Source organism: Geotrypetes seraphini, chromosome 3 (genome assembly GCF_902459505.1).
Source record: "Geotrypetes seraphini chromosome 3, aGeoSer1.1, whole genome shotgun sequence".
NCBI lineage: Eukaryota > Metazoa > Chordata > Amphibia > Gymnophiona > Dermophiidae > Geotrypetes > Geotrypetes seraphini.
In genome coordinates, this window is record NC_047086.1 from 281,134,059 (window position 1) to 281,153,356 (window position 19,298).

At 49.9% G+C, this 19,298-nt stretch overlaps 1 protein-coding gene across 1 annotated transcript in view; it reads right to left on the reverse strand.

Moving 5' to 3' along the window:
• CCSAP (centriole, cilia and spindle associated protein) overlaps nucleotides 1–19,298 on the reverse strand; it is a 45,580-nt gene that overhangs the window by 14,592 nt on the left and 11,690 nt on the right. The window contains exon 2 of the mRNA XM_033938982.1: nucleotides 9,539–9,774. Coding sequence (XP_033794873.1) covers nucleotides 9,539–9,774 — 236 coding nt within the window. The remainder of the gene's footprint in view (nucleotides 1–9,538; nucleotides 9,775–19,298) is intronic.

Here is a 19,298-nt window from a genome sequence, read left to right on the forward strand (position 1 = left end):
TACTGTTTTCAGGTGGACAAGCGTCCGCAGTATCAGAGGGAACGGCGGGAACGCGTACAGGAACCTTCCTTCCCAGTCGAGGAGGAAGGCGTCGGCCTCGAGCCAGTCCGGGGTGTGTATCCGGGAGCAGAAGAGAGGCAGCTTGTGGTTGTGAGGGGATGCGAACAGATCTATTTGAGGCGTCCCCCACCTTTCGAACACCCATCGTAGGGTTTGCGAGTGTAGTGACCACTCGTGTGGCTGGAGGAGGCGGCTGAGTCTGTCCGCCAGACAGTTTTGTTCTCCCTGTATGTACACCGCTCGAAGGAAGGTGTTGTTGGAGATTGCCCATTTCCAGAGGCGCAGGGCTTCCCGGCAAAGGGGCCAAGACCCTGTCCCCCCTGTTTGTTTACGTAGTACATCGCTACTTGGTTGTCGGTTCGGATGAGAACCACTCGGTCGTGGAGCAGATGTTGGAAGGCTACAGCTGCGAGATAGATGGCCCGAAGCTCTAGCACGTTGATGTGGCAGCGACGGTCTTGTGCTGACCACATCCCTTGGGTGCGTAGGCCGTCCAGATGGGCTCCCCAAGCGTACTCCGACGAGTCCGTGGTGAGTACCTTGCTGTGGGGTGGGTTGAGGAAGAGCAAACCTTTGGAAAGATTTGAAGAGTCGGCCCACCAGCGGAGCGATCGTTGCAATGAAGGAGTCACTGTCACGGGACGGTCGATCGGGTCCCGGTCTTGACGCCATTGGGATGCCAGGGTCCATTGAGGGATTCTCAGATGGAGGCGGGCGAAGGGTGTGACATGGACGGTGGAGGCCATGTGGCCCAGGAGAGTCATCATCTGTTGAGCTGATACCGAGGTCAGCAGGGAGAACCTTCGGCTCAGGCTTACTAACGCCTCTAGGCGCGGAGGGGGGAGGAAGGAACGGAGGCGAACCGTGTCCAGCGTAGCCCCGATGAACTGTAGGGACTGCGAGGGGCGTAGTTGGGATTTTGGGAAGTTTATTTCGAACCCCAGACTTTGTAGGTAGGTAATAGTCTGTTGGGTCGCTGAGATAACCCCTTCCCTGGACGGGGCTTTGATTAGCCAGTCGTCCAGGTAGGGGAATACCTGGAGGCCCTGGGAGCGTAAGGTTGCTGCGACCACCACGAGGCACTTGGTGAAGACCCGAGGTGATGATGCAAGTCCGAAGGGGAGGACTCGGTATTGTAGGTGCCAGTCCCCTACCTGAAAGCGCAAGAACTTGCGGTGAGCGGGGTGCACTGGGACATGTGTGTACGCCTCCTTTAGATCGAGGGAGCAGAGCCAGTCGCCCTCGTCGATCAGGGGGTAGAGTGTCGGTAGGGAGAGCATCCGAAATTTTTCCCGTACCAGAAATTTGTTGAGGCGTCTCAAGTCTAGTATTGGGCGTAGGTCTCCCGTTTTTTTCGGTACCAGGAAGTAACGGGAGTAGAAGCCCTTCCCCCGTTGGTCGGGGGGAACCTCCTCCACTGCTCTCAAGCTTCGGAGAGGAGTAGGGGTAGCTGAGTCCGGTTGGGAGGGCAATTCCTTGGGGGGTTGTCCGGAGGAATGGCCCGAAAGTTGAGAGAGTACCCTGATGAGATCACGCCAAGGACCCATGCGTCCGACGTGGTTTGTTCCCAGCGAGGGTAAAAGGCTTTGAGTCGACCCCCGATGGGAAGGAGGCCTGTGGCTTTGGCGGAGGGGGCCTGCCCCCTTCCGCATGTCCCGTCAAAAGGACGGGGATGGTTTGGTGGTCACAGGCGGTTGGGATTTGGGCATGGCCCGGTGGTGGGCTTGCGGGCGCCTGGGTGGGGGCCGCGAGAAGACAGGGGTGGACTTTTGTGGGTAGCGGCGCGATGGGGCCCTATACGGCCTGGACGTGGGCGGTTTGGGCTTTTGTCGGACAAGGGAGGCAAACGAGCGTTCGTGTTCGGAGAGGCGTTTTGTAGCCGCCTCGATAGTGTCATCGAACAGTTCTTTTCCCACGCAGGGGAGGTTTGCCAACCGGTCCTGTAAGTTGGGGTCCATGTCGACCAGGCGCAGCCAAGCTAGTCGGCGCATGGCGATAGCAAAGGCTGCCTCTCTGGAGGAGAGTTCGAAGCCATCATAGGCCGCGTGGAATAGATGAAGGCACAGGTTGGAGAGGGACTCCAAAAGCAGGCCGAACGTACCTTGCCGGGAGGCCAGTAGGTCAGACTCAAAGGCTCTCAATAGTCCAATGAGGTGTTTGAGGTAGGATGTGAAGGTGAAAGTGTAGCTTTGCACCCTAGAGGCCATCATTGCGTTTTGATATAGTCTCCTGCCGAATTTGTCCAAGGTTCGGCCTTCTCGGCCTGGGGGGACCGCTGCTGAGACCCGGGATGGGTGAGCCTTTTTCAGGGAGGATTCTACTAGCAGCGATTGGTGGGAGAGCTGTGGTTGTTCGAATCCCGGGTAAGGTACTGTGCGGTACTTGGCCTCCATTTTGGAGGGTACGGCTGTGACCATGTAGGGGGTCTCCAGGTTCCTGAAGAAGGCCTGTGGAGTACCGGGTTAGGTGGTAAGCGAAGGGACTCTCTGGGCAGTGATGGCATATCCAGTTCCGCCAGGTACTCCTTAGAGTATCTGGAGTCGGACTGGAGGTCTAAGTCCAAGGCGTGGCCCATGTCCTGGACAAAGCGGGTGAAGGATGGGCGGGATGTTCCCGGGGCCCCGTGCGGGGTCGGTGAACGAGACCTTCGTCGGGTGGAGAAGGATGGGGAGGCTTCCCTCGAATATCGAGGTTCCTGCTCCGATCCATGCTCCGAGGCCGGGGAAGCACTGTGAGTGTTCCGGGGTTGTGGATCTTCGGTGTCTCGAGGAGCCCCTCGGAGACGATGCCGGGGTACCGATCGATGTCGAATCGGTGACCTCGATCCGGACTCCCTCGGAGAATACCTGCGACTTTGGGTCGGGGTTCCGGTCCGAGGGGGAGTTCGGAGGATGCGCGGGTTGGAGAGTGATAACTCAGCCACCCTTAGTGGTTCTGTACGAGGTGTGGGAGAACGGCCTCGTAGAGTTGGTGAACCTCGGGCCTTCTTGGAGGTACGGCGGTTCGAGGTTTCTGTTGTTTTAGCCCGACGTTTTGCTCCTCGGCGGTCTGCGGAGGGAGAACGTCTCGGGCGCCTCGGCGAGGAGTCCGAGGAGGATGGGATGCGGCGAGAATTGCGCACTTTTCCTCGAGGTTGCTCGATGCGAGGCTCAGGCTGGTCTGGCACATTCGGGGTCGAGGTCGAGGCCGATTGAAACTGGGCCATTGCAGCGGACAGCTCCGACGTGATCATCGCTCGGAGTAGGTCCTGGAAGACGGGCACGGACAGCATCGAAGGCATGTCCACTGCCTCGGTGCACTCCACCGGGGGCGACCTCGTGTCAGAGTATTCCCGTGTGGTGGAGGCACGGCCCGAAGGCTTGGAAGGCTTAGCCGGGGCTGTAAGCATGGGGCTTGCACCATGCGTCGCCGTTGTCCCCGAGGCTGGCTTCTTCGATGTTACGGAACCTGAAGAGGGAAGAGGGGACTTACCCTAAGCCGAGGCTTTCTGTTGTCCCGAGGACTTCGGAGTCGAGTCTCGGGGCGATGCTGAGGTATCCGGGGCCGAGGTCAAGGCCGGGGCCGAGGCCGGGGCCGACCTCGAGGCCGAGGTGGAGGGTTGGTCCGGGGTGAAGAGATCCGCCATGCGGGCTTTTCTTCGACGGAGGGCCCGGTTCTGGAAGGTAGCACACTGGGGGCAGGAGTCGGTTGGATGAGCCGCCCCCAGGCAGAGAATGCACCGGCGATGCGGATCTGTGAGGGAGAGAAGCCGCTCACACCGGGTGCACTTTTTAAAGCCGGTCAAAGGCCGGGACATTAAATCGAAAGTAGCCGCGGCTCGATTAGCCACGCGGCCACGGGGACCCGGAAGCCTCCGGGTCGTCCAAAACGAAGCAGGAATCAAGTTAAAAGGTAAAGAATTCGCGCACAGCGACTTAATCGTGAAAAAACAAGAAAAAATCGCGGTGCTAGAAGGCAGTTGGGGCAGAGCCTGAAAAACACGACTTCTAGGCTCAGCGGAAAATTTTGAACTGGAGACCACGAGGGGATGCACCCCCTAGTGGAGCAGGAAGGCACGCATGCGTGGAGCAGCAGAGCAAACTTAAATCTTCAATCAAGTTTGCTTGAAAATGCTTCCGCATCGGGGCTCCGTAGATGACGTCACCCACATGTGAGAATATCATGCCTGCTTGTCCTGGGATAAATATTTATCTCTTTGATAAATTTGTAACTTCATAATTACAGTATTGAATCTTTATTGCTGTTTGTAACTTCACTGCTTATCAGTTGTCTTTTATTGTGAACCGCTTAGAATTCTTATGGTATTGTGGTATATAAAAATAAATACTATTATTATTATTAGCATGATTTTTCTGTGTAGCATTCTGTAATAATTTGGCTTATTCAGTTTTCTTGACAGTGGATATTTGTGAAGGGGAGGGGAGACAGGGGTTTTGTTGATCCTTGTCTATTTTATGTGTTTATGAAATTACAATTGAACAGAATATTTCTTTTTTATACTTTAATAAAATAAGTTCAATATAAAATCATAACTATTTGAGGCTTGTGTGGATGGGATCAGATGGTTTGTGGGGACGGGAACAAATTTTTACCGCGTCATTTTCTCATTTGGTTCCCAAATTTCAGTCTGCGTGCCTCTGGAAGAAACACCCGGCCTTTCTCTATATCGAATTGGACACCAAGATACGCCAGGGACTGAACAGGCTGCAGCTGGCTCTTCTTCAAGTTGACAATCCATCACAGACTTTGAAGGATTATCAAGACGGTCTGAACTGCTGTTTTTGCTTCCTCCCACGAGGACCCTGATGAGCCACTCGACAAGGTAAGGGTGGACAAGCCAACCCAATTTGTGGAGGCAAGCCACCACTACAACCATCACCTTGGTGAAGGTCTGGGGGGCTGTAGCCAGACCAAATGGGAGAGCCTTAAACTGAAAATGATGTTCCAGGGACATGAAAATGAAGGAAGCACCTGTGATCTGGAAAGATTAGGACGTGTAGATATGCCTCCATCAGGTCCAGTGCTGAAAGGAACTCCCCTGGTTTAACTGAGACGATCAACTGAAGGGTCTCCATATGAAAATTAAGCACTTTGAAAGCCACATTGACATACATGAGGTCCAGGATCGGCCTCCAATCCTCTTTCTTGGGCACAATGATGTATATGGAATATCTGCCGGAGTCTGAATCTGTGTCTGGAACCCGTTCAATTGCCTAAATGTCCAGCAACCTTTGGAGGGTCTCCTGGACCTGGGCCAATTTTTCTGGTCTGTCCACTGACTAGTCTACAAACCAGGCAGAGGGGACAGGAGACTCCAACTTGTAGCCATCCCTGATGACTTCCAGGACCTAATGATTGGTCATTATAGCCTCCCATGCTTCCAGAAAGTCCTGCAGCCTGCCACCAATCTTGCTCTTAGAGGCTGGAGACTTGGCATCATTACGACTTCTTGGGCTGCCCTCCTAGTAGAGGTGGAGCCCTGGGATTTTCTATTCCCAGAGAATCTCTGCCACAGACTCAAAGGACCTCAGGGACAGGAGAAAAAGGCGTGAGCCTCTAAAGGATCCATGGGCCTGCCCTTTAGAAGGCCTAGGCCTACTGTTCTTCCCTTTTATGTTTTTTCTTCTCTTCTATCAAAAATTGTAACTATTCCCCTTTTTAACCACACATGTCTTGTAAGTCTTACCCACAAAATTATTTTAAAGTTATGTCTACACTCAGTCTGTTAAGTTTGTTAAATTTTAACTAACAACAAATTTGTTTTTATGTCAACATTAACATTTATTTGTTTAATTTTATTAATTTGTTATTATTATTGTACATCGCCTAGTAATTTAAATAGGCGATTCATCAAGATTAAATAAACTTGAAACTTGACAGAGGTCCTAGATGTTAGCCGTGAGGTCATCCAACTCCTGGCCAAACAGTATATGGTCCCTGAAAAGAAGGCTTCTTACTGAGTGTGGCTTTGGATGTAGAATCCCACACAAGATTCTGCGAGCAGACACAGAGTAAGCTGAGACCTTGCCCACTGCCCTCAGCAGATCACACAATGCATCAGACACATAATCCACTCCCACCAGTTGGGAACGAGAATCAAAAGGCGCACCGCCTAGGTCATGCAATTTAGAATGGCTTGCTTGATCCACAAAAGTGGCAGCCGCAGCAGCCCTCACCGCTAGAAACAGGGCCTCAAAATGTTTTTTGAGCAACGTGTCCAGTCTGTGATCCTGTTGAACCTTAAGCACTATGCTTCCCTCGTTGGGAAGGGATGTGCACTTGGTCACCTGTGCCACCAGAGTTCACTTTAGGCATAGTAAACATCTGCTGGGACTCCTGGTCCACAGAATATAACTTGGACATAGCTTTAACCACTTTAAGAAAGCCCTCAGGGTTCTCCCAGTGCTCAGAAATCGGAACTTTCATATCCAGATGCCACGGGAAGGTGGTAGGCTGAGCACATATCCCGCTGAGCGGAAAACATTGAGTAGTAGGCTGAGGATGATCGATCTTGAACTCCTTCAGAGACCCAATGAGAAGATCTGTACGTGCAGTAGACTTGAACAGCCAGCGAACAGTGTTCCTCGCCCTGGTCCACAGCAGCACTCAAACCCTGATCCTATTCACCCAGTGTCACATCATCAGGTCTATTAGTGATAGGAAAAAGAACACAGACGGGATAGTACGCCTTAGCAAACCGGACGGGAATTACGTGGAAGCAGATTCTGATAAAGCCGAACTACTGAATGAATTCTTCTGTTCAGTCTTCACCTGCGAGGCACCGGGACACGGTTCACAGTTGAAGGCAAATTCAAGCGCGGAAGACCCGTTTCAGAATTTTGAGTTCACACCAAGTGACGTTTACAGCAAACTGGCAAGACTCAAGGTGAACAAAGCCATGGGACCGGACAATTTGCACCCAAGAGTGCTCAGAGAGTTGTGTGATGTCCTGGCGGAACTGCTAGCCGTGCTCTTCAATCTCTCCCTAAGTACGGGGAGAGTACCCTTGGACTGGAAAACAGCCGTTATTCCTCTGCACAAAAAGGGTTGCAGGGCAGAGGCTGCGAATTATAGACCGGTGAGTCTCACATCAATAGTGTGTAAACTCATGGAAACATTAATTAAACGCTAATTAGACATGATCTTGAATGAGGGGAATCTACGGGATCCCACTCAACATGGATTCCACCAAGGGTAGGTCCTGCCAATCCAATCTCATCAGCTTCTTTGACTGGGTAACAAGGAAGCTGGACTTGGGAGAGTCTATGGACATCGTGTACCTGGACTTCAGTAAAGCTTTTGACATCGTCCCACACCGCAGGCTGTTGAGCAAGATGAAATCGATGGGGTTAGGAGAGACACTAACTGCATGGGTCAATGATTGGCTAAATGGCAGACTTCAAAGGGTGGTGGTTAACGGTACCCTCTCTAAAACATTGGAGGTGACCAGCAGAGTACCGCAGGGCTCAGTCCTGGGTCCACTCCTTTTCAACATATTCATAGGGGTTCTGACTCAGGGGCTTCAGGGTAAAATAACATTCGCCGATGACACCAAACTATGTAATATAGTAAGTGAATGCAATTTGCAGGATGGTATGGCACAGGACCTGCTTACATTGGAAAGATGGTCCTCGACCTGGCAGCTAGGCTTCAACACTAAGAAATGTAAGGTCATGCACCTCGGTAGCGGAAATCCATGCAGAACTTACACCTTGAATGGAGAAACTTTAACTAGGACTTCAGCAGAACGAGATTTAGGAGTAATCATCAGTGCAGACATGAAAACTGCCAATCAAGTGGAGAAGGCTTCATCTAAGGCAAGGCAGATGATGGGTTGTATCAATAGAAGCTTCGTCAGCCGGAAGCCTGAAGTCATAATGCCATTGTACAGAACCATGGTGAGACCTCATCTGGAATACTGTGTGCAATTCTGGAGGCCACATTACCGTAAAGATGTGCTCAGAGTCAAATCGGTTCAGCGGACGGCCACCAGGATGATCTCGGGGCTCAAGGGTCTCTCGTACGAAGAGAGACTGAACAAATTGCAGCTCTACACTCTTGAGGAACTTAGGGAGAGAGTAGACATGATTGAGACATTTAAATACATCACAGGACGTATCGAGGTGGAAGATGATATCTTCTTTCTCAAAGGACCCTCGGTCACAAGAGGGCATCCGCTCAAACTCAGGGGTGGAAAATTTCATGGCGACATCAGGAAGTATTTCTTCACGGAAAGAGTGGTTGACCATTGGAATAAGCTTCCAGTGCAGGTGATTGAGGCCAGCAGCGTGCCAGACTAAGAATAAATGGGATCCCTACGAGTCGAGCTGAGGAATTGGTCATTAGGGCATAGACTTAAGAGGATGGGTTAGTAGAGTGGGCAGACTTGATGGGCTATAGCCCTTTTCTGCCATCATCTTTCTATGTTTCTATCTCTGACTGAGGCTTCACTCGGAGAGAGAGGATAAGCATCCAGATCATCATCTTTAGGGACCCAGTCCAACCAGTAGTTAGAGTCTCGGGAAGACACAGGCCTCCACCAAGAAGCAGATGCCAGAGCTCAGGGAGACTGCGCAGGTCACTCTCTAGCTGACCCAGAAGCCACACCAGTGTCGATGACATAGGCTTGCCAGAGCAAGTTCACAAAGTCAGGTGTAAAGGGCACAGAGGACTGAGAACCCCCTTCACGAGAAGGGTTGGAGCACTTTCTTTTCACTTTGGGGTCATCAGTGCCTTTAACAAGGTACTGGCGCCACACTAGGGGACTCCAAGAGGAAAAACCGTCCAAACAGTCATTTGGCAGCATTAATAAGATGGTCAGAGGCTGAACCCGAGATCTCAGTACCAACCCTCCAGCCTGTGCAGTGGAACATGCAGCTCAAAGGCACTCTTCCAATGTCCAACCGGCAAAGCTTTGCATGGATTCATATTATTGAAGCATGAGAATTCCATCCCTGGTGGTTAGAATAAAAAACAAGGCTTTTTGAAGAAGTTTGAGAACTTAGAAATCAAATCGGGAAAAATCCAAGATGGTCACCATCAGGATTTCTCACTGAAAAATGGCTGTAACTCCAACAGAAAACAGCCATTCAAGGCTTGTGCAGATGGAATCAGACAGTTTGCGTGGATGGGGTGAGGACAGAGCTCAAAGGGTTGGGGTAGAGAAAGGGACAAACCTTGTCTCCATGTCAATCTCTATGACTTAACAAAGAGTTTACCATCCTATATATGACGAACCTCAATTTAGTGTTTTCTATCTCCACCTGCTGGTGAATGGTCACAACCACTCATCTCTGGATTCATCTGCTACTGACAAGGAATATAAACTTTAAAAAAAAACAAAAACCACACTGCTTCCCCATCCCCAGAGCTCTTATTCTATTGTTTCACTGCAATTTTTTTTTTCTTTGTAAACATGTCTAACTTAATCAAACTCATAGCATCAACAATATAGTACAATGCCAACACCTAAACTTACTTCACTTGCTGAAGCAGGAGCACAGACATTGTGTGTTTTCTGGCTAGCTGTGGCCATCATTTTCTCCCCACAGGCATACAAAGCAAATGGATATCTGATTTCTTTTGATGATCCCTTCTTTTGAAAGTTTTTAACTGATTTTCGACCAATTGTGCTTGGAAAGGCACGCCGAGTTCTTTCATTTACTTTAGCCTGTTCTTCAGCTTTTTCTTCATCATATTTTTCCATTACATTTTCTGAAGGAAAGAGATTAAAATAGATTTATTTTAAAATTGATTTATTTATTTTAAAAATTTCTATACTGTTTAAAACTAAACGGTTTACATAATTTACATACATAATTTTGTAAAAACATGATAAAACAGACACACAATCAATCATCAGAAATCATATCTACAAGCTCCCGAACCGACAGCTGGACCTGACAAACCTCCCTCCTTCCGGCCCCTGAAGCAGCAGTGGCAGCAGTCCTGACTGCCAACCCACCCCTCCTTACCTGAAGCAGCAGTGCGTTAAGTCAGCAGAGAATACGCTGTAAACAAGCTAGCAGGACCTTTCCGACAAGGCAGAGGAAAGGCCCTGCAGGGGCTGGCCGCAGACAACCTGTTTACAGCACTGCCTCTGCTGACCAGCTACCACTTCAGGTGAGGGAAGGTTGGTGGATCAGGATTGCTTCGAATGAAGGGGGGTCCAGGAGACCAGATCCACACGGACGGAGGGGGATCAGATGTGTGTGTATGGGGGCAGAGAGTCCAGCAGGGTGAAGGGCAAAGGAAGGGAGATGGATGCATGCTGAACCCATAAGTGTGGGGGGGAGGGGAAGAAGAGAGGAACAGATGATGGACCTACAAGTGGGGTGTGGGGGGATGATAGGGAAAGGAAGAGTGAGGTGGGAAGGGAGACAAAACTATTTTTAAGAGTAACTCTCAAGCAACTAGAAACTACACTTATCATCTGGCATCAACCAATTCCATGGGTGCCAGATAACCAAGAATCTATTCATGAAATGGGTTTCTGTATGCATTTAACTCAAATGGAGAACCCCTGGTCCTGGAGCAATAAAAGAGTTTTTCAGGATTCCTCCAACAAATATACATAAGAGATCTGCATGCAACTGGAGCAATATTCATGTGTTTTTCATACTCTAGGCATATTCCAAAAAACTGTCAAGTTTGTGGTCCTTTGAGAAGGAAAAATTATCTTACCTGATAATTTTCTTTCTTTTTATTAATCGTAAAACACGAGTCCTTGAAGAGTGGGTAATGTCTGTCTACCAGCAGGTGGAGTTAGAAGAAAAAGTCAGTATTGCAACAACAAAGAAAAAACAGATTGTGTCAGGACTGTCATACTTCTTGTTCTTCACAACATGTAATCAGGATCTTCAGCCCTCGAACAGAAAAGCAATGTTACTTACCGTAACAGTTGTTATCCAGGGACAGCAGGCAGCTATTTTCACTAGTGGGTGACGTCATCCAACCAAGCCCCGATGCGGACATACTTGCTTGTAGAAACTTTTAGAAGTTTCGAGTTGCCCACACCGTGCATGCGCAAGTGCCTTCCCTGCCCGATGCACCGGGCGCTTCTCCTCAGTTCAGATAGCTAGCAGAGAAGCCAACCCAGGGGAGGTGGGTGGGACGTGAGAATAGCTGCCTGCTGTCCCTGGATAACAACTGTTACGGTAAGTTGTTTACGGTAACATTGCTTTTATCCCAGGGACAAGCAGGTAGGTATTCTCACTAGTGGGTGACCTCCAAGCAAACCACAATGGGATGGAGGGAGAGTTGGCAACATAGGAGAATAAATTTTGTAATATTGTTTGGCCAAACTGTCCATCCCGTCTGGAGAAAGTATCCATGACAATAATGAGAATGTGAAGGTGTGAACCGAGGACCAAGTGGCAGCTTACAAATCTCCTCAATCGGTGTCGATCTGAGGAAAGCTAACAGAGGCTGCCATTGCTCTGACTTTATGGGCTGTGACCTTTACTGTGAAAGGGTAATCCAGCCTAGGCATAGCAGAAAGAGATATAAGCCGCCATCCAGTTGGAGATGGTGCGCTTAGAGATAGGGCATCCCAACTTGTTCGGATCGAAGGAGATGAAAAGTTGAGGAGCAGTTCTGTGAGGTTTGGTGCGTTCCAGGTAGAAAGCCAACGCACGTTTACAGTCCAGAGTGTGAAGAGCTGATTCTCCAGGATGAGAATGAGGCTTTGGAAAAAACACAGGAAGAACAATGGATTGATTCAGTTGAAATTCCGAGACCACCTTGGGGAGGAATTTGGGATGAGTGCAAAGGACCACCTTGTCATGATGAAACACTGTAAAGGGCGGATCCGCAACCAATGCTTGAAGCTCACTCACTCGACGAGCAGAAGTGAGGCCAATGAGAAACACCACTTTCCAAGTGAGATATTTCAGAGGAGCCTTGTTAAGAGGTTCAAATGGAGGCTTCATAAGCTGAGAAAGAACAACATCGAGGTCGTAAACCACTGGAGGCGGTTGAGGGGAGGGATTGACATGGAAAAGTCCTTTCATGAATCTGGAAACCACAGGATGTGCAGAAAGAGGTTTCCCTTGAAGAGGCTGATGGAAAGCAGCAATTGCACTAAGATGGACTCTGATCGATGTAGACTTGAGGCCAGAATGAGACAGGTGCAAAAGGTAGTCCAAAACAGAGGACAAGGAGGCATGTTGAGGTTCCTTGTGATGAGAAAAACACCAAGTAGAGAATCTAGTCCATTTCTGGGAATAGCATTGTCTAGTAGCAGGCTTCCTTGAAGCTTCCAAAACATCCCGCACAGCTTGTGAAAACTGAAGGGGAGTTACGCTGAGAGGAACCAAGCTGTCAGGTGTAGCGAACAGATTGGGATGAAGCAGAGATCCCTGATGCTGCGTAAGCAGAGACGGAAACACTGGCAGAAGGAAGGGCTCCCTGCTGATGAGTTGCAGAAGAAGGTAGTACCAAGGTTGCCTGGGCCACCAAGGAGCAATCAGAATCATGGTGGCCCGGTCGGACTTGAGCTTGACCAGAGTCTTTTGAATGAGAGGAAACGGAGGAAACGCATACAGAAAGAGATTCCCCCAGTCCAGAAGAAAAGCATCTGCCTCGAGACAATGAGGAGTGTAGATCCTGGAGCAGAACTGAGGCCGTTTGAAGTTGTGGGGAGCTGCAAAGAGGTCTATCTGAGGCGTTCCCCACAGAGAGATGTGATGAAGGGGCGTGGAATGGAGTGTCCTTTCATGAGGCTGCAGAAGACGACTCAAGTTGTCCGCCAAGGCATTGTCCACCCCCTGAATGTAGACAGCTTTGAGGAAGGTGTTGTGGTGAATCGCCCAATCCCAAACTTTCGGAGCTTCCTGACAGAGGGAGGCCGATCCCGTGCCTCCCTGCTTGTCGAAATAATACATGGTGACCAGATTTTCCGTATGAATGAGGACCACCATGTCGTGAAGCAGATGCTGAAAAGCAGTGAGAGCACTGAAAATCGCCCTGAGTTCCAGGAGATTCGCACTCGACCAATAGCTCTGGGTGACCGTCCAGATGAGCCCCCCAAGCATAGTTCGAGGAGTCGGTCGTGAGGACCTTCTGATGGGGAGGCATGTGAAACAGCAAACCTCTGGAGAGATTGGAAGAGAGCATCCACCAGCTAAGCGACTGTAGCAGAGCAGGAGTGACCTGAATGTGTCGAGTCAGAGGGTCGGAAATCTGCGACCATTGAGACGCCAGGGTCCACTGAGGAATCCGCAGGTGAAGTCTGGCAAAAGGATTCACGTGTACTGTAGAGGCCATGTGGCCCAGAAGCACCATCATGTGTCTCGCCGAGATGGACGGGCGAGAGGAGACCGAGTGGCAAAGATGAAGAAGAGCCGCCAGGCGTTGAGGGAGGAAGGAACTCCCTGAGTTGAATAGTATCCAGAACAGCTCCGATGAAGGGAAGAGTCTCGGAAGGTTGTAGATGGGATTTGGGAAAGTTGATCTCGAATACCAGACTCTGTAGAAACCAGATCGTCCTCCGAGTGGCGTGGACGACACCCTGAGACGTGGAATCCTTGATGAGCCAGTCGTCGAGGTAGGGAAACACCTAAAGACCATGGTTCCTGAGTGTTGCGGCCACAACAACCAGGCACTTGGTGAAGACTCTGGGTGACGAAGCTAGGCCGAAAGGGAGCACTCTGTATTGAAGATGAAGATGTCCCACCCGAAATCTGAGGTATTGACGGGAGGCCGGATGGATGGGAATATGAGTGTAGGCCTCCTTGAGATCCAGAGAGCATAACCAGTCTTTCTGCTCGAGGAGGGGATAGAGAGAAGCCAGGGTCAACATGCGAAACTTCTCCCTGACCAGAAACTTGTTGATCACCCTGAGGTCCAAAATAGGACGCAGGTCGCCCGTCTTCTTCGGAACAAGGAAGTACTGGGAGTAAAAACCCTTGTTCAGTTGGTCCACAGGGACCGGCTCGACGGCACGAAGCCGGAACAAAGCCTGAGCTTCCTGAAGAAGAAGGGCGGTCTGGGTTAAGTTGGAAGGATCCTCTTGGAGGATGTTCTGGAGGAACTTGATGGAACTGAAGAGAGTATCCCTCTCTTACGATGGAAAGGACCCAGAGGTCGGTGGTAATAGTCGTCCATCGATGGTAAAAGTGATGGAGACGACCTTCGATGGGAAAAAACGGGGAGGGCAGAATGATGGAAGTTATGCTCCCTATGAGACAGTCAAAAAGGCTGGGGAGCCTTGGGGACAGCAGAAGGTTGAGGCTTTTGAGGCTTTTGTTGGGGCTTCTGCTGGTGCTGCCTCTTCACAGGCGGACGGATGGTGGGCGCCTGCTTCGGCGGATAGCACCTCTGATAGATCATAGGCGGGAAAGACGGACGAGCAATAGCAGGCTTGGGCTTCTGACGGAGAATAGATTGAAAAGACTTTTCATGTTTCGACAGCTTCTCCGTCGCCACCTCAATGGACTCGTCGAAAAGGTCTGCTCCCACACAGGGAACGTTCGCCAGCCTGTCCTGGAGATTCGGGTCAATATTAATGGTCCGGAGCCACGCCAGGCATCTCATGGCCACCGAACAAGCAGCAGCTCTGGCCGAGAGTTCAAAAGCATCGTAAGACGATTGCATCAACTGCAGGCGGAGTTGGGACAACGACGCCAGGACTTACGAGTACTCTAAGCGAGCCTGAGAGTCCAGATATGGCAAAAACTTTTGAAGAATGGAGAGAAAAAACTCAAAGTAGGTCGCAAAATGAAAACTATAATTCAGAACTCGAGAAGCCATCATCGAGTTCTGGTAGATGCGCCTGCCAAACCTGTCCATGGTTTTGCCCTCCCGGCCAGGAGGAGTGGAGGCATAGACCTGGGAGGGATGAGACCGCTTCAAGGAGGATTCAACCAAGAGGGACTGGTGAGAGAGCTGCGCCCCGTCGAAGCCCTTATGGTGCACCATGCGGTACCTGGCATCCAACTTCCCTGGGACAGCGGGGATGGAATACGGAGTCTCAAAACATCTCGTGAAAGTCTGGTCCAGAAGCTTATGGAAAGGCAGACGGAGAGACTCAGCAGGAGGTTGGGGGAAGATGCATCGTCTCCAAATACTCCTTAGAAAACTTGGAACCCGAATCCAGGGTGATATCCAGATCCACCACCATCTGCCTCAGGAAGGACGAGAAAGACAGCTGGTCAGCCAGGGCCGGGCCTCGAGACGGGCTCGAAGAAGTCGAGGTGGCCTGGTCCGCTGAGGCCAAGGACCAGCAGGGAGAGAACGAACCCACAAAGTCCTTGAGTTCCGGCATAGGAGGGGGAGGCGAGTAATCCAGTGAAAACTCCCGAAAGGGCTGCTTACGACGAGGCGAGGCATGCCTTGAAGAATGCCTCGAAGAATGTCTCGAGCGATGACCTGAACTGTGTCGAGAAGCAGGCCTCGAGCGTCGAGGCGAGCAAAGCCCAGACGAGGCAGCCATCAAGTAGATGGGGCTGGAGGCTGTGGATCGAAGCAGCGGAGGCTGAGACGAAGCTCCCCGAGGCACTCCCCAAGGCTCGAGGCTCGGCATCGAGGAGAAAGGTTCCGTTCCAGGCAAGGTGGAGGCGACATGCATCGAGGGTATCGGTTCCAAAGGTGGCATGGGCAAAGACTCTGCTCCCAGCAGCGAGAGTGTGCGTCGAGGAGGCACCAGAGGCGGCTCAACCTCACGGGAGGCTTCCGCGTGCCCAGGCTGGATTTGGGAGAGAAGCGTCGGCCCCAATCTTAGTAAAGAACTCGACAAATCGCTTCTCCATCATGGCATGGAACGAAGCCGGCAAAGAGGGATCCGCATCCGCAATGGGACCCCCAGCACGGACATCGCTAACTCGGCCGCCCGGGGGCTTGGGCTTAGAAGCCTTGGGCACCTTGAGCACCACTGGAGGAATGGGAGGCTGCGTTACCTGACCTGAGGAGACAGCGGAAGGCACCGCAGCAGGCATCGGAGTCGAAGTCGGCACGAACAAGGCAGGCTTGAGCAGACTCAAGGCTAAAGAAGCTGAAGCTGAAGTCGAAGGCGTGGCACTCTGCGATGCAGGCAGCTCCGGCGACGCCTCCATGCTGAACAGCGACTCCCACAAAATGCAGCGACGCTTAAAAGCACATGCTGTAAGTGTGGAGCAAGGCCAGCACGATTTCGGAAGATGTTGAGGCCCGAGACACTGAAGACAACGTCGATGAGGGTCCGTCAACGAAATCGTGCGCTGGCACTTGACACACTTTTTAAAACTGGTAACAGGCCGGGACATAGGCCGAAAAAGCTCCGCCGCAAGATCAAAGCCGTGGGGCCGCGGCCACGCGGCCTGCCCGGTCGAACGATCGAAAGAAATTTTTTTTTTTTTTTTTTTGAAAACAAGAAAACGCAACGTGAACCAACGATAATGAGCAAAGAAAACTCAAAACTGCGGGCACAGAAGGCACAAGTGAAGGGATTTCGCGCAGAGAGTCGAAGACAGACTTCTCAGCTGCGCGGAAGAGAAAGAACTGAGGAGACGCGCCCGGTGCATCGGGCGGGAAGGCACTCACACATGCGCGGTGTGGGCAACTCGAAACTTCTAAAAGTTTCTACAAGCACCCACTAGTGAGAATACCTGCCTGCTTGTCCTGGGATAACCTGCAGGACAAAGCCAAAAAACAAGAACCAGGACCCATTGATTGCGATTAATGGAAAGAGAGTTACCAGGTAAGATAATTTTCCCTTCCATTACATCTGGCAACAGATGAGGAGTTCCTGAAGAGTGGGATGTACCAAAGCAGCCTTCAAGAAGAGTGAGAAAATAAACTTGTGCAGAAAATACCGATGTTCAGAAGGAAGCATCTGACTGGTCCGGGATGTTAAGACGATAATGCCTTGAAAAAGGTGTGCAATGAAGACCACATAACTGCTCAGATCTCTTCCAGAGAAAAAGCCTGCAATTCCACCCAGGTCGTGGACACGACTCTTGTAGAGTGCACCCACAGTGTCAAAAGGTATAGATTTGCCCGCCAGCACAAGTGCTGAAGAAATGGCCTCCTTAATTCAGCAAGCAATAGCAATCTTAGAGACAGACATCCCTCTGTTCACCCCCAAAAATAGAAAAAAACTGTTCCACAATTTATTCATTTTATTCAACTTTTCAATTTTCAAACAAATCAAATCAAACTGGAAGACTGTGCATCCCAAGTGGCAGATAGCACAGTTACTTACCGTAATAGGTGTTGTCCAAGGACAGCAGGCAGATATTCTCACATATGCGTGATGTCATCCACGGAGCCCAGGTACGGACAGCTGTTAACGTGCTCTTGCACTTTAAGAACTTTAGAAAATTTGTGACTGACCGCACCACGCATGTGTGAGTACCTTTCCACCCAACATAGGCGCCTGGCTCCTCAGTTCAGATAGCCAGTTAAGAAGCCAACCAGGGGAGCTAGGTGGGTTCTGAGAATATCTACCTGCTGTCCCTGGATAACACCTGTTATGGTAAGTAACTGTGCTTTATCCCAGAACAAGCAGGCAGCATATTCTCACATATGGGTGACCTCCAAGCTAACCAAAAATGGGATGGTGGGAGAGTTGGCCATTAAGAAAATAAATTTTGTAGTACTGCTTAGCCGAAGTGGCCATCCCATCTGGAATAGGATTCTAGATAATAATGCAAAGTGAAAGTGTAAATATAGGACCAAGTAACAGCTTTGCATATTTCATCTATAGGAGTAGAACATAGGAAAGCTACTGAAGCTGCCATGGATCGAACTTTATGGGCTGTGACATGACCCTCCAGTTGCAGCCCAGCCTGAACATAACAGAATGAGATGCAAGCAGCCAGCCAGTTCAAAATTATCTGCTTAGAAACAGGATGTCCCAACTTGTTTGGATCAAAGGAGACAAAAAGTTGTGGAGAAGACCTGTGCGATTTAGTTTGTTGCAAATAGTAGGCCAATGCTCGTTTGCAGTCCAGAGTATGAAGAGCTGTTTCTCCAGGATGAGAATGAGGCTTGGGAAAAAATACTGGAAGAACAATCAATTGAGTGAGATGAAACTCAGTTACAACTTTGAGTAAAAACTTTGGATGGGTGTGGAGTACCACCTTACTATGACGGAACACTGTAAATGGTGGATCCACTACCAAGGCTTGAAGTTCGCTGACTCTGCGAGCAGACGTTAGAGAAATTAGGAAAACTACTTTCCAAGTAAGTTATTTAAGAAAGTGCCGTAGACATTGGTTCAGATGGCGGCTTCATCAGTTTAGCAAGTACAACATTAAGATCCCAAACCACTGGAGGGGGGGTTAACATTGAATAGGCCTTTCATAAATTTGGAAACCACAGGATGAGCAGAGAGAGGTTTTCCATCTAATGGTTGATGAAAAGCAGCAACTGCACTGAGATGGACACTAATAGAGGTGGATTTGAGGCCAGACAGGGATAAATGAAAATGATAATCCAGATTCGAAGGTGAATTGTGGCTCCTGATGAAGATTGCACCAAGCAAAAAACAGAGTCCATTTTTGAGTATAACATTGTCTTGTGGCTGGTTTTCTGGAAGCATTCAAGATGTTTCTTGACAGGCTGAGAAAACTGAAGGTCAGGTGACGTCAGCCCAAGAGATACCAAGCTGTCAGATATAAAGACTGCAGGTTGAGATAAAGAAGATAACCTTGACTCTGTGTAAGAAGAGATGGAAAAATTGGCAGATGTTCCCTGATGCTGAGTTTAAGTAGAAGGGAGAATCATGGTTGTCTGGGCCACCAAGGAGCTATCAGAATCATGGCGGCAGACTCCTGTTTGAGTTTGAGAAGCATCCTGAGAATAAAAGTGGAAATGGAGGGAACGCATAGAGGAACTTGTTTGTCCAGTCCAAGAGAAAAGCATCTGCTTCCAGGGGATGAGGAGAGTACAGTCTGGAACAGAACTGGGGCAGCTTGTTGTTGTGGGGGGAGACACAAAAAGGTCAACCTGAGGGGTTCCTCAATGAGAAAACAATTGACGGAGAGCTGCTGAGTTCAGCGTCCATTCATGAGGTTGCAGGATGCAACTTAATTTGTCCGCCAATTAATTTTTCTCTCCTTAAATCTAAAGAGCCTTCAGAAAAATGTTGTGAAGAATTGCCCAATTCCAAATCTTTTGAGCTTTTTGACAAAGGAGAAGAGACCCTGTTCCTCCCTGCTTATTTACGTAGTATATCGCTACTTGATTGTCTGTACGAGTGAGAATGACCTGATCTTGAAAAAGATGCTGAAAAGCCTTGAGAGCATTGAAAATCGCTC